This window comes from Acipenser ruthenus, chromosome 12 (genome assembly GCF_902713425.1).
Source record: "Acipenser ruthenus chromosome 12, fAciRut3.2 maternal haplotype, whole genome shotgun sequence".
Lineage (NCBI taxonomy): Eukaryota > Metazoa > Chordata > Actinopteri > Acipenseriformes > Acipenseridae > Acipenser > Acipenser ruthenus.
Genome location: NC_081200.1, coordinates 13,475,206 through 13,491,048, shown reverse-complemented (window position 1 = coordinate 13,491,048; position 15,843 = coordinate 13,475,206). Strand labels below are relative to the sequence as shown.

Here is a 15,843-nt window from a genome sequence, read left to right as displayed (position 1 = left end):
TATTATACATTAATAAAACAGCTCAAATAGATGTATCAATACTAGTATAGTATACATCATGTTTTAACTACATACATATTTTTTACTAAACATTATTTGATTTTTTAAAACATTTTGACAACAGACCTCGCACAGAAAAATAATTTATTTACCATAATTTCTCATTAGTGGCAGATCATCATTATTTTGTCACTGTCTGCTGCACACACACCCTCTTTGCAGCTTTGTTTAATTGTTATGCCCGGTTTAGGCATTTTTAGAAAAAAACGTCTTCTCTTCCATCACAATTTAAATTCCCTAACGACTCGCTAGTCAGAGCTTCTGTTTCCCTTCAGACAGTGTCTATGGTAACATCTGAGCCTTGACAACTACAATTGCAAGTATTTATTTAAAGTATTTTTTGTATAAACCTCCCAATTACACCTCCCAATGTCATTCTATGTTTGCTTTATAATGATTTTTCGTTTTATTTCGTATTCCGTAAAACACAGGGCTTTACATATATCCAATGTAATATAAAATATAGCAGTATCTTACAGTTGTAGATCACAATTATCTACATCCACATGCATGGACAGACAGGGGCTTCCATTTGCCGCCAGTGTAAATAACTTGAGCTGAAGGATACCATTACCAAATTTCAACACAATGATGAGCAGTTATCTAGATATATGTACAAATATAGCGATGCTATGCATATGAATGGGCGGACACAGAGGTGCATCCAGATATGCCCAGATTCTGATGCCCTCAATAACAGTGCTGATCCTTACCCCCTTTCATTTACAAATGGATAAGCCGTTATTCGGACCCATGTAAAAATATGTAACAAATGTACTTGTAAATTACTGGAGGCTGGCTGTCACGTAAGATGAGGTGTAATTTAACCCATGTCTGGAGGCTTGCCCTCACTGGTCCTTCAAAACGTATTTTGTTTTCGGCACTGTTTATTTTATTTTATTTATGAGATGTGTGTAAAGAGACCATTTAAATCTGGCATAGGGTTCGCCTAGACTCTGTTTCTGTTTCTCCTTAGGACTTGTCAGTGGAAATCATGTCTCAGAGATGTATACATTCAGAATATCCTGACCAAACCTCTCAGTCTGTTCTGGAACTGCCATAAATCAAGCCTGTACTAATAGATCTGTCCGAGGACACAGTTTAAGACAACAAACAATTCTGCTCAAGCCTGGCAGGAAAAAAGCGCAGCGCTGGCTTTCCAACTGTTATAGAAACCCTACTGGGATAAGTCATTATTTTTGTTTTTAGATGTGAAAGCTTCTTATTGACCACAAAATAGAATTTTACAGTTGTGGCATACCAGACTTTTCTTATCTGTGGTAATTAGCAAATTATTTTAACTTAGATTAATGTGCAGTTAATCAGAACAGTATCAGGAAGGGAAGGCCGAATTTAGCAAATTTGAGTCGTGTGTACATATGGAAGTAGAAACACAGGCACTGTGCTTTAAAAATCTCAAATTTAAGAAACCATTGGAAATACAGACTTCATATTTGCAGTAATATTGACACTCCCTCCCAGTGACATTGACCTCTGACCTAATATGGCTGCCAAATTATGGTCACGCAACATTGTTTTTTGTATTGCAGAGACCAAACGCTTTGAGATATTGGCTTCAAATTTGAAACACAGCTGAATTCGAATGAGTTTACATGCTTGCTTTATTTATCCTTCATGACAAATCAGGTCAGTATCCTTAAATAACTTAAAGTTAACAAAATAATCCCAGCAAATCTTACCTACAGTATTGCCATTACTGTGTAAGATTTCACTTTTTCCTATATTCCAATGTGTTTTTTTTGTTTGTTTGTTTTTTAAGAAAACCGTCCAACTTCTCTCTGGGAATTCTTATTAAAAAAACCCTATAAAATACAAATGGAATATTTCATAAGTGTCACACAAAGAAGCAGAAACTAATCCTATACCACAGTGTACATCAGAACATACAGAACTACGGTTCTCTTTACCAATGAAAAAAGATTATTTGATTGTAAGAGAATGTGTTGCCATAAGGTGGCCTGCAGCTAGGGTGACCACCTTTTCAAAATGCAAAAATGGGACGCCTGCCATTGCTGAATCAAGATATATACATTCTTTTTTTTATTGTTTTAACTGGCGACTAAGCAAGTGTAAGGCACTGCAAAATAAGGGGCAATGCTACTATGTGCTATATACAGATATGCTATGGTTTGACTGTGGCGCTAAACTGTAAGATTGCACTGTGTCTAGGAATTAGGGACAAATGCCATCCCGGACCTGTAGCAGCGCTCCGGTCAAGCACCCTGGTTTGAGAGGTTTTGTTTAGATCTTGAACATATAAAAACCAAACTGTCCTTATGCACTTTAATGACAGTTTTGTTTACAAAGGTTTGTACCTTGTAGGATTGTACTGTATGCAATGGAAAATATAGGGTCACCAAACTGCACAAGAATAGCATCATCAAATCCAAATTACTAATTTCCCAGGTTTATTCTTTTTACATATTACTAGAAAACAGGTACAAGCTTCTAAAAATAATGATTGATGTTTTATGTGGACACAATGACTTTCATTCTCCTATAGAGTACAATGACTTGTGTGGATTTCCCAGGCTCTTCGAGTACAATATGAAGTGCGTCAGTCAAATGCGTAGAACCAAAATGTCATCGCTTTCCATTTGAAGCGGCACACATCTGCGCAACACACGTTATAAAACAAAAACTGAGTTCACAGGGATCCTGTCAGCCAGGTATGGCGAAGAAACATGACTCCATGACTGCTCTCCCTCTAATTGTCTCATAACCATTAATTGGTAAGGCAGGATAATTTAATATGAATTATAAGAGAGAGAAAGGTAAGGGGTTTTTAGTTTTGATTTTGCCGTTCTTTGTGTGTATCCCACAAGCCAGGAATGGATTAATGAAAAAGAAACGATACCGACGGGCAAAGGGAGTTAAGGATTATAATAGCAGCATGTGCCAATCCAGGATTCCTGAAGCATGTTAGATATAAATATATCTATGAAAGGTACATTTTAAAATGTATATTGACATGACTACTAGTAATCTAACTGTGGCATCTTTAAATAGAGATATGTATCAAATCCTAATTTACAGTCAAACTTGCTTTACCAATGATTTGCGCATTATTTGGGCTTGACGAGGCATAGCCCCAGCACCTCTTCAGCTATGAAAGTTAAAAATGTCATTAAATGTTTTGCTCTCAAATGTGTTTTCTTACAATTCTCAACACAGTTTTATCCATTCTGAAGTTCTTGGATGCACTAAACATAGACAGTCCGCTGCCAGGGACATTTAATTACTTTACCATTTACGTGCCATAAAGATGACACTGGCTGTGAAAGAAGGACTGCAACTCTGTTGTTTTTTATACACAAATGAAATAAGCTTACTTGATTTGAAAAACGTCTTGAACGATACAAGCAATACACAGAGCAAAAAAAGTGGACAGGAAAAATACATAGTTGTCGTCCGTCCACCTCCCTGGCTGATTTTATATATATATGTATATATAAAATCAGCCAATAGTTATCAGTTTAATTGGGGTCAATATACAAATATCTTTATGTAAAGGGCTGAACTGCAGGTTTTACAGGCCATTACTGAAATGCAAGCCAGTGCTTACTGAAGACCTACAGCTGGATCGTGGGCACCTCTCTCCCCTCCTCACTCACCTGTGAGATGTAACCTGGGGGCACATGGATTGGTGGAATGGAGCCATTGGGTGACATCATGGGAACTTCAGCAGGCCCTGTCAAATAAAAAAAAGCCAGCCGTCAAATATACAGTATAAGGCAGTAAAATCCACAGTTTTGAGCAAAAACAAACAACATTTTATCCAACGTGCCAAGTCTTATTACCTTTTGAAACTGAAGTATATTTTTGTCTACTTTTGACCTCAAAAAAAAAAAAAAAAAATTATATATATATATATATATATATATATGTCTGGGGCTAGGGGAGGTTATATTTAAACTAAATGAGATTTTTTTTCAGGAGGTAACCAGAATAAAAGAACCTGTATACTACCTTTCTCCACTTTATCAGCGAATTTAGGACATGATGTTTTATATGTTGATTGGTTCACAGGTTCAAAAAAGTTCACACATTCCAAAGGGCATTGGAGATTATCTGTTGATAAGTGTAACTTTGAAGAACATGCATCAGTGTTTGAATTAAAGCATGTTTTTCTTGGCTGGGAGTGAACACCAGCTAGTAGGAGTTTTCGCTCAGCTGCAACTCATCATTGGTAAAAGTATATATGCATAATCTGTGGTGGCGGTTAGCGGAAAAGAGTCCCAGACAGGTAGAAGGCATGCATGCTGCTTAATATATTGCTGTGCTTTACAGATCACTACATTGTGGCTTTAACCTCCCTCCCCTACTCTGATTTATACTCCAAAGATGTATATCAGTTGATGCAATACACTGCCTGTTATCCACAGTCAGTCTAACTATAGGGGGTGAGTGGATGTACTGGACAATTATGTGGAAAGTATTATGTCACTAGGATTTAAAGACTTTAACAGTCGTTAAAAAATAGGTACTTGATCCCCCCAAGAAAAACTAAAAAAGCTGAAGGCCTTTGGAAATGGACAGCAATATTGGTCCCTTGACATTAGTAAAATATAAAGAACATTGTTTTCTGGCACTGAACCAACACAAATTGCTCCATGTTTTTTTAAAATGTTTTTTATTCTGTTTTCCTTTATCAGATTTTAACAAACTTTTAAAAACAAACAGCGACTCACTATTTGATTGAAAACCACCAGACACACCCCATAGACAATGTTTGTTTTGAATGTAATTTTTAACCAATAACTTCATAACAATGTAGTCATGTTAGCTAAATTCACCCATTATAATAAGTCAAAGAATTTCAGTTAAAATAAATACACGTTTTAGTCTTCATCTTTTTTAGCATTTTAGTAAGAATGCATTATGCATGAACCTGATGACAAGGCACTTCCGATTTCCTATCACATCTGGGTGTAGCTTCAACAGTAGCATTGTCTTTATATTTTCTTTAAGTCATCTTTAATTTGCTGTAAACTCATGGGGTTCCATAGATCGGAACACTGCTATTGTGTTACTCCAATGCATATGTTTGTGTAAATCTGGATTTCGAAAGAGATTGATAATTTATTTTTCAGCTTTTATTATTTTTTACTTCATGCGTTATAATTAGGGCTTGGTGTTTTCGGTTTTAACCGACAATAACCGAAAAATCACCCCCTATGACCTATTTAGAAAATGTGGGTTTTGGCAACATATTTTAATTAATGTCAATCATGCATAACTCTTTTTCTATGTAAAAAACACAACTTTCAGAAGTCAGGATGTATGCAAAGATATTGCAACTGACCAATCATCAATTTTGTGCACTATGCAATACAAGTAATTTGCGTCTATACGTCATTTGCTTAGCATTTGCTTTGAAATGTATTTGATTACGATTGTAAGTCGCCCTGGATAAGGGCGTCTGCTAAGAAATAAATAATAAGAATAATAATAATAACGGGCTTAACGACCATGAACCCAAACAAATCAGCAACATGGTGTTACGGTGATATTGTAAATGTAAAACTGCTGTACAGTTATGCTTCTGCTAATACATATTAAAGTTTTTCTTGTGTACGACGACTGCCTAATTATTATTATTATTATTATTATTATTATTATTATTATTATTATTATTATTATAGCTACATAAATATCAAACCTTAAATCACAGTACCATGATGAATGTTTAATCTTAGGAAAAAATATAAATAACTTCTTGTATGCTGAGATTAATTACTAGTATGCTGGGCTCCCGAGTGGCGCATCCAGTAATGGCGCTCCGCGCGGAGTGCAGGATGTGCCCTATAGCCTGGAGATCGCAGGTTCGAATCCAGGCTATGTCCCAGCCGACTGTGTCCGGGAGTTCCTAGGGGGTGGCGTACAATTGGCTGAGCGCTGCCCGGGTAGGGAGGGCTTAGGTCGGCAGGGGAATCCACGGCTCACCGCGCATCAGCGACCCCTGTGGCCGATAGGGTGCCTGTGGTTCTGCAGTGGAGCCGCCAGATTTGTGTTGTCCTCCGGCACTATAGGTCTGGTGGCATTGCTGTGGATCTGCAGTGCGAAAAATGACGGCTTGGCAGGAGCACGTTTCGGAGGACGCGTGTTCCAGGCTCCGTTTCCCGAGTCGGCGGGGGGGTTGCGAGCGGTGAGCCGAGGATACAGATAATAATACAATTTTTGCTGTTTGTCATACATTTTAAACTGTAAAGATTTGAAATCAATTTTTGTATTTTGTTTTGTATTTCAAAAACAGCACTTTTGATGGTGTTTCTGTCCCTTCCTCATATCTCTTCGCTTCATGTGTTCCAATCAGATTATGGGTACCTGCAGTTTATCCAAGGCAATATATTTTAAATAGCTGCATACTCTGCATTAACATAAAACAACAAGAGAATAATCAAAAGATTCTCAGCACAACATAATTATCATGTATTAATAAAGCTAAAAAGAGTTTAAAAATATATATATTTTAACCCTATGTTGTATGCTTCAAAACCAAAGCAATAAATAATATATTAGTCCAATAAGATGATAAGCATGAAAAGTATACAAGCACTTTAAAACATGCTCTGAAATGTGTTGATGATGACCATGCTTCGATGCTATTGAAGTACAATCCTACAGTCGTTCTACAGCTGTGCCTTTCTATCTGTGAGCATGAGCTTGCCTGCACGGATCACGTGTTACTGCTGGCATGAACAAATAAAAGAAAGGTTACTGTGGAAAACCAGGCTTCCCGACCCCACACAAATCTTAAGTGATGTCAAGGGGACTGAATAAAAAAAAAGGAAACTACAGGCTTGTCAAAGTAAAGGCGGCAGGAAGTATATTTTTTTTCTGTTTGTTTGGGGTGGGGGGGTTGTCTTCATCTGGAAATGTCAGTTCTGATCCGTTGCAGATTACCCTCCCCATATGAAGTTAAGTAATGTAATAGTACTTGGTTTAACATACTGTAATCATGCTGTAATCTGTAACCTACATGTATTAAAATGTGGCAACCTTGTAATACACTTCTTGCACCCTGTTCAATGTTGACTCTGCTTAGATCATTATTTACCATGCCTATGAACCAGTCCAGCAATTACAGCTTCTGAAAAGACTCCTCACGGCAGATTTTGTGAAGTGATGTGGGAAAACATAGCCAGTGCTCCTCAGGCTTCAGTGTATAATACTTCATCTGTGGGCTTCAAGATACAGTGCTTTATAGAAACAAAAGCTCTGTCTTTTCAGAAGCATTTATTTTTGCTGAAATTGTTCTCTAAATATTAGAACAATACAGATGATAGGAGACCTTTAACTATATACATGCACCCTCTGTGTACAATACACAGACTGTGTATATTGAGCCTATTGTCATTTTATTCTAACCAGTGAAGTTTTAATTTTAATACAGCGACTGCTATTTTTAAATCCCGTCATTATGAAGTGCCCCAGCCCAACGCGTTCTGTTATTATTATTATTATTATTATTATTATTATTATTATTATTATTATTTTATGTGCTGCAAACTCTGAAAAGGGGATTCCATTTTTTTATGATAAACCATAATTCAACCATGTTAGATAAAGTAAACTCCTATTTGGTATTTAATGGTGAATTCTGGTGAGTGTTGGAATTTACTATGACTGAAATCAAATTTATCTTGAACTGACACAGTCAGAGACAGTATAAAAATAGCATATCTTTTTAAACTAATTTTCATTATTTTGTAATGAATTTGGTTCTCTCTATAGGTTGATGAACAAAAAGGGCTAAATCTAGGAAGTACAGTACTGTACTTACAGGAATGACAAACAAGCAAGAGTATGTATGCAATATATTGCTGAGGGAGAAAGAAGGCATCTACACAATAAAATAAAAGGTGCAAAGCTCCTGTCAGTGATGTCAGATGGTTCAACAGATAGTGCTGTCAAAGAAGAGGAGCTAGTATATGTTGATTGTTTTTGCCGTTTCTTTTGTTCCCTTATTTAAAATATTAAATGCACATTGTAACACATGTTAAAACTGCATTTTGAGTTAATTATCAACAAACATTATATACTGGGCCAATAAAATGTCTGTGAGGCTGGTGAATTTGTCTATCCACTAGCCCTGGTGGCTAGTGCATGGAAAACTTAATTTCAAGCCCTGCCATATAAAATACAATTACCAGTGTATACCACACATCTGGTATATAACAAGTGAACCGTTTTTTAATACACATAAATTCCTCCATTATTTGTAAAAGAGTGCATGTTATATATAGAACATGATGGTATGCAAAATAAACCCATTTTCAGTTTTTCTTTTCCAATACATATCAAACACTGTCTTTATATTAAGCTACAGTGGTTTATCTGCGGCAAAACAAAGGAAATGTGGTGCTTATGAGATCATTGATCTACCACACACAGCATTCCACCCTATCTGCAAGATACACTTTGAAAAAAAGTAAAGCACAAAGCAATGGTGAACTTTTGGTTATCTGAAACTTTTGGTTATGTGAAACTAATTGGTTATCTGGTAATCTATCCTCTTTAGGGAGGATGAACATATAAGCATAAAATGTAATTCTACTTCTTAGGCTGGAAGTATGAGGTTAGGCATTTGAAATGAAGCTATTTAAGGAATAGTAAAAAAACAGACATCTTTCCCTTTTGCAAAAATCCACAAGCAATTCACTGTTTGTTTTTCCACAACTGCAGCTCCGGTAGCAGAGCTCCAGGCTGTAGAAGACATTTCATTTCTCTTGAGGCTGAAACAGTCAGGTTCTATTAAAAGGAGGCCTACTGTATGATATATCATTCAGGTGCACAAATGAATCGTACAGCTCATCCTTAATTCCCTTTCAGCTTCTGAAAGCCTGATAGAATTCAGAAAAAGGGAAGTTCTAACGAGGCTCACTGACATACCATAAGAGGGTGGAGTTGCTCTAAATAATTACTGAGAGTACTGGTATTGCCATTTGTGAATAAGCTTTCATCACAGTGGTAATTACATTATGGCGGCAGGAAGCAATGAAAGAGTGTCCCATAGGATCTATATAAACTATGAGTTTAAGCTGAGTTATGGCCAGTTAGACTAGCAAAGCAAACGTCAGAAGCCATTGTGTATATGCAGGGGTTTGGGCAAATAATTGTAAACACCTGCAATAACACTGCCAATTGGATGTGTACTATACTGTATAAGGGTACTTCACTTGGTTACTGTTCAATATTTCACAATTTTTAATGTGTTGTTTGGAGCATGGTCCATTTTAAAACGCATAGCATTATTTATGCAGGTAAATAAGGGTTGTGTTTGTTTTTCTTTTTGTTTTGTTTTTTAATACCGGTATATGAGCCAGCATTGTCATTAAATGGAGCCTTCTGGATCCACTGCGTGTAAACACATTCTTTTATTGTGTTGCATATCACTTATACAACATACACAACATACACTCAAACTTGATCAACCTCTGTAGCTTTACATAATTAAGAAGAAAGAAAAAATCTAAAGAATCCTGATTTGTCTGGTTTCAGGGAGCGTTTCTTCATATAAATTAGGAAATCTGATGAGAGCTGTTGAGAAACAGCCAAAACATTTGGCACATTTTCCATTTTATTTTAGCTCATGCAGAGACCAAAGGGGATAATAGGATTCGGATCAGGTTTGCACAGAAGAAACATGAGCTAAGCTACCCCACCCCGTAGGGGAAAATGGTGTGCTAACAAGCGATGAGCCTTGATGGGCCGAATGGCCTTTTCTTGTTCTCAAACTTTTCTAATGCTGTTGTAAATTACCTTCATACAGTACCACTGTCATTTTACAAGGGAGCACCTTACTGTTTTGGAATTTTCTTCCCCCACAGACATCTGCCAAAATCATACCAAAATCATAAAATAAACTATACACACTGGTACTTTAGAAAGCATTCAACATTGTAATTACCTCAATCTCTGTAATTACAAAACAAGTATATCAGTAACATGCATCAGTGTCTTGGAAAAGTAAATCACCAAGACATGTAAAAAAGAGACAGTTGCCTCTTTATACCCCCATGTCCTTCATCTTAATTGGAGATGTGATTTTCTTGATATATGTGACCTACGTACAGTATGGGCACCTACACTTTCTCTGGGTAATTGGAGCTATCAGTAGGATGGCATGGTATTTCTGTTTCAGAGTTGGTTGAAAGGGACATCTTCATTTACACACCAGTGTACATAATATGGCATTCGGATGGTTAAGCAGAGGAATGTAAGCACTCAACACAAGAGGTGAAGAGTAAAACGATGGTCAATTCCTTGTCTGATTAATGGCCCCAAGGAACATGTACACTGTAAGACTATCCTACTGTAGTGCAATTTCTGTAAAAACAAATTGCTGGCGTTAGCTAGTCGGTTTTGAATTGAATCATAAAATCGATAAACTGGGAGATCATAGAAGTAATGAAATGATGCATTACTTATGATTGTGTGCAGTACACCAGGGATGCACAATCACAACTACAGCTACACCAGCACATCCCCAGACTGAAAATACTTCAAATATAACACTTCACCAAACATTCCATGGCTGGCACCCCAGCAGTTTGCTCCTTGCTAGAGATTATTAGTCACCTCACTCATCAAATTCATTACCCCAAAAACATTTCTGTTTAATGGTTAAGTCAATAAAATCAAATCATTCCAAACTGAAAATCTCACCTTAAGCACTATTGGGGTTGTGAAATCAACAACAAAAATAGATTAAATTATTAATTGCAAATGCATATCCCATAACACATTGCATTATGAAAACATCTTGCAGAACAGCGTAACATAAACAAGACCCTTTGAAGCCAGATTAACAATACTTGGAATAACTACTCGTAACAAATGGCCACACAGTCTAACCTTGTCAGTGCCTTTTTCTATGTTTTCTGGGTGTCCAATACAACTCTGTGCCAACTTTTCAAAGCAGATCATGTTTGATTTTTTTAAATATCAGAAATGTGATCTTATCCAACTGATATGCATAAAAAGCTAAATTATAGCATTGATGAGAGTAAAAATAATATTGTGCAGAAGCTGACAACAACTTGCCCAATTATTTCACTTCAGCTGCAACTCCCCTTTTGCGGTCAAAGGTAAAATGTTTACCAGAACCACTGTTTACACAACTTACCTGCACAAATATCACAGAACACCAAACACACGTGTCTTTAGCTCAACATGACTGATAAACATGCATTAGCCAAGAGATACAAACACAATGTATTGAGCAATGCTGATTGTGTGTGGGTGGATTTTCTGTGTGTATTTAGACATTTTTTTTACAGAATGAGGCAACATAGGAGCCTAGTTGTTAAGAATAAACATGCATGGTAATAAGAGCATCTGATAACTTTTTTTCAATCACTAATTGGTTACAAAAAGTAATTGTGCCTTCTCATTGACTCCCTTTTTGAGTCTAGGTTGTTGAACAATATTGTATAAGTATTACAACACACTTACTCAAAATGTTAAATGTGTGTACACTGTAAAAAAGCAAATGATGTATCAAGCAAAATATGGCTCATTTTTCGCTCCCCTTTCCTTTGTGTCAGAAAGCTGAAATGATGGCTTTTCAAAAATGTCAAGTGTCCTTTTTTTGAACTGCTGTCAAGCTTTTACTAGTGCAAGGGGTCAGGGGTATTCGCACTGACCTTTGACTGCCAGAAATGACTCAACAACTACACAACTTTTATTACGCTCACAAATTGGGGTTAGACGTTGTGGCCACAATCCCCGCAGACGGCATCTTCACCAGGCAGGATCACCTCACACATCCTGTGAGCCTGGAGCTTTCCTCTAGGCTTTACTGAAAGCCTGCGTTTTACTTCGAGATGAAAAGGGATTTGAAAAACTCAGTAAATCAACTGTAGTGCCTGACTGCTTGTTTACATATATTCCCTGTATTTTAAAAGGTTCCCTCCCTTTTTTTTTAAGAAAATGTTTCTATCTCTCTACAGTGCAGCAAAACACCGTTTGGAAAAACAGCTTAACTACCTTGGTCAAATGTATCCAAACTGGAATGTCTTCTTATGATTTAGTGAGCAGAGAAGACCACAAATAATATTAGTTATGGGATATACAGGAATATGTGTTACAAATAAAGCAGGACAAAATAATCCTTACATACTCTCTTGTGGAATTAGTGAAGGCCCTTGATAATAAAGCTAAGATGTATAAAGTAATTACATTAGTAAAAAATATATATATATATATATATATATATATATATAATGTGTATATATATATATATATATATATATACAGTACTGTGCAAAAGTTTTAGGCAGGTGTGAAAAAATGCTGTAAAGTAAGAATGCTTTCAAAAATAGACATGTTAATAGATTATATTTATCAATTAACTAAATGCAAAGTGAATGAACAGAAGAAAAATCTAAATCAAATCCATATTTGGTGTGACCACCCTTTGCCTTCAAAACAGCATCAATTATTCTAGGTACACTTGCACAAAGTCAGGGATTTTGTAGGCATATAGTTAGGTATATGATTAAACAATTATACCAAACAGGTGCTAATGATCATCAATTCAATATGTAGGTTGAAACACAATCATTAACTGAAACAGAAACAGCTGTGTAGGAGGAATAAAACTGGGTGAGGAACAGCCAAACTCAGCTAACAAGGTGAGGTTGCTGAAGACAGTTTACTGTCAAAAGTCATACACCATGGCAAGACTGAGCACAGCAACAAGACACAAGGTAGTTATACTGCATCAGCAAGGTCTCTCCCAGGCAGAAATTTCAAGGCAGACAGGGGTTTCCAGATGTGCTGTCCAAGCTCTTTTGAAGAAGCACAAAGAAACGGGCAACGTTGAGGACCGTAGACACAGTGGTCGGCCAAGGAAACTTACTGCAGCAGATGAAAGACACATCATGCTTAGTTCCCTTCGCAATCGGAAGATGTCCATCAGTGCCATCAGCTCAGAATTGGCAGAAAACAGTGGGACCCTGGTACACCCATCTACTGTCCGGAGAAGTCTGGTCAGAAGTGGCCTTCATGGAAGACTTGCGGCCAAAAAGCCATACCTCTGACGTGGAAACAAGGCCAAGCGACTCAACTATGCACGAAAACACAGGAACTGGGGTGCAGAAAAATGGCAGCAGGTGCTCTGGACTGATGAGTCAAAATTTGAAATATTTGGCTGTAGCAGAAGGCAGTTTGTTCGCCGAAGGTTGGAGAGCGGTACACGAATGAGTGTCTGCAGGCAACAGTGAAGCATGGTGGAGGTTCCTTGCAAGTTTGGGGCTGCATTTCTGCAAATGGAGTTGGGGATTTGGTCAGAATTAATGGTCTCCTCAATGCTGAAAAGTACAGGCAGATACTTATCCATCATGCAATACCATCAGGGAGGCATCTGATTGGCCCCAAATTTATTCTGCAGCATGACAACGACCCCAAACATACAGCGAAAGTCATTAAGAACTATCTTCAGCGTAAAGAAGAACAAGGAGTCCTGGAAGTGATGGTATGGCCCCCACAGAGCCCTGATCTCAACATCATCGAGTCTGTCTGGAATTACATGAAGAGAGCAACTGAGGCTGCCTAAATCCACAGAAGAACTGTGGTTAGTTCTCCAAGATGTTTGGGCCAACCTACCTGCCGAGTTCCTTCAAAAACTGTGTGCAAGTGTACCTAGAAGAATTGATGCTGTTTTGAAGGCAAAGGGTGGTCACACCAAATATTGATTTGATGCAGATTTTTCTTCTGTTCACTCACTTTGCATTTTGTTAATTGATAAATATAAACTATTAACACATTTATTTTTGAAAGCATTCTTACTTTACAGCATTTTTTCACACCTGCCTAAAACTTTTGCACAGTACTGTATATATATATATATATATATATATATATATATATATATATATATATATATATATATATATATATATATATTGATTACTACAAGATTCTTTGCATTGCTATAGGAGACATACACCACAATATTATCCCTTTCTATACAAGATAATCCTTTTTTTATAAGGGGAAGTCAGGGTTGGGGGAAGACAAATTGCCGTCAAATTCCTTAGGGTTAAAAGCAAAGGAAGTCTAATCTTCAAAGGAATGTCCCTTGATGGCATTTGTGAGGCTGATAAATCCATTAGCTACTCCTTCCCTTTTATCTTGAAGGCTTAACATAGGTATGTTATTCCAACTCATCACAGCAAAACAAACAAAAAAAAAAGTTCTGTTCTGTAGAAATCCTAGAGGGCACTATGGAGGCCCAGGCCTTCAGATGTTGTCTTTTCAGCCCCAGCACCGGAGTACAAGAGGCCCCATTCAGAACTTGATCAAGTGCCTCACAGAGACAGCAATATGTTCACAGTTGGCAAACAGTGGTCTTGTTTGGACAGTTTAAGCAGTCTTCTGCTCGGCAAACATCAGCATTCCAGCGACTCCACACCGGGGAGGAGCAAACACTGCGTTCCCAGGCTCGGTTTCCAAGATCCAATGAGACTGGCCATGATAACAAGCCGCTCTTTGTGCCACCAATTTTCAAAGCTGCTACAGGCTCTCTGTGTATGTGAGTGTATATATATGAAACAAAAACACATTGGAAATGTGAAAAAAACACCAAGTTATCAAAAATGCCCTGCCATTTAAAGTAGAGATATCAAAAACACAAGCCAAGTTTCAAGAAACCATTGGGGCCACCTTGGCCAGCACCAAGCAAATAGGTACAACTGTCAAAGCGGTGGGGGCCAAAGTTGCCCCAACTGTTTCTACTAACTTGGCTTGTGTTTTTCATATGTTTGATCCGCTTTTATTGTGCCTCAAAAACACAATTTGACAGTTGTGCCTATTTGCTTGATGCTGGCCAAGGTTGCCCCAATTGTTTCTTCTTAGTTAGCTTGTGTTTTTGATACAAGTTAGAAGAAACAATTGGGGCAACCTTGGCCCCCATCTGTTTTACAGTTGTGCCAATTTGCTTTGTGCTGGGCAAGGTTGCTCCAATGGTTTCTTACATTTTTCTTTCCCTGGTTCTGACAGTAGGTTTTGTCCATGTACTGTAAACAATACAGTATCTTGTCTGTGTGAGAAACATCCACCTCTCCAAAACAACTCACTAAAAACAAAATGGAAAATAATATATAAAAACTGTGTAAAAGTTTATATATATATAAAAGTATGTGAACCCCTTGAGTTCCCATACTTATGAGGAACACGTTACAAGTACTCAGCCTGGCATGTTTTCAGCATGAATATTTATGCCATATGTTTTTGCCGTAGTGCCCCATCAAAATTTGGAGCAAACTACAAAGAAATGACTGCCAAAAGGATAAACAGGTTATGCAATTATCACTAATATTTTGTTTGAAGGAATTCCTGTGCGCATCTCTTAGAATGTGTTGGCACTTTGATTCCTTTCATGTACTTCACTCAAGCATGTAATACAGCTATTACAAAAGAAACCAGTAGTTCTCACTATGAAAGTGCTGAACTTCAGGTTACCCTGCAGACAAGAGTATAAAATAAATATAAATGTCCCTTTGCATTTGACATATTTAAATATGAAACTTTGCCAATACATTTAGTCTTTTTTTTTTGCTTTCTCTTACAAAAGTGCTGGCAGCTTCTTACAATAATGTCACTGTAAGTTATCTTAGTAAAGAAAAATAAGGCATACCCATAGTAGCAGTAAACCAGATGTCTGCAAATTAGTGATCTGTGCTCCTGTCCTATTCACACTCACTGATGCAAGATAATGCTGTGATGCAGCCAAGACGTTCCTCACTTTAGCTT

The 15,843-nt window shown here is 37.2% G+C and overlaps 1 protein-coding gene across 5 annotated transcripts in view; it reads right to left on the bottom strand.

The window, feature by feature from the left end:
- The window catches only part of LOC117417358 (fibronectin type III domain-containing protein 3B-like), a 247,917-nt gene that overhangs the window by 109,224 nt on the left and 122,850 nt on the right, over positions 1-15,843 (bottom strand). For all 5 annotated transcript variants that reach the window (XM_034029463.3, XM_034029464.3, XM_059034586.1 and 2 more), the window contains one exon: positions 3,696-3,772. In XM_034029463.3, coding sequence (XP_033885354.1) covers positions 3,696-3,772 — 77 coding nt within the window. The remainder of the gene's footprint in view (positions 1-3,695; positions 3,773-15,843) is intronic.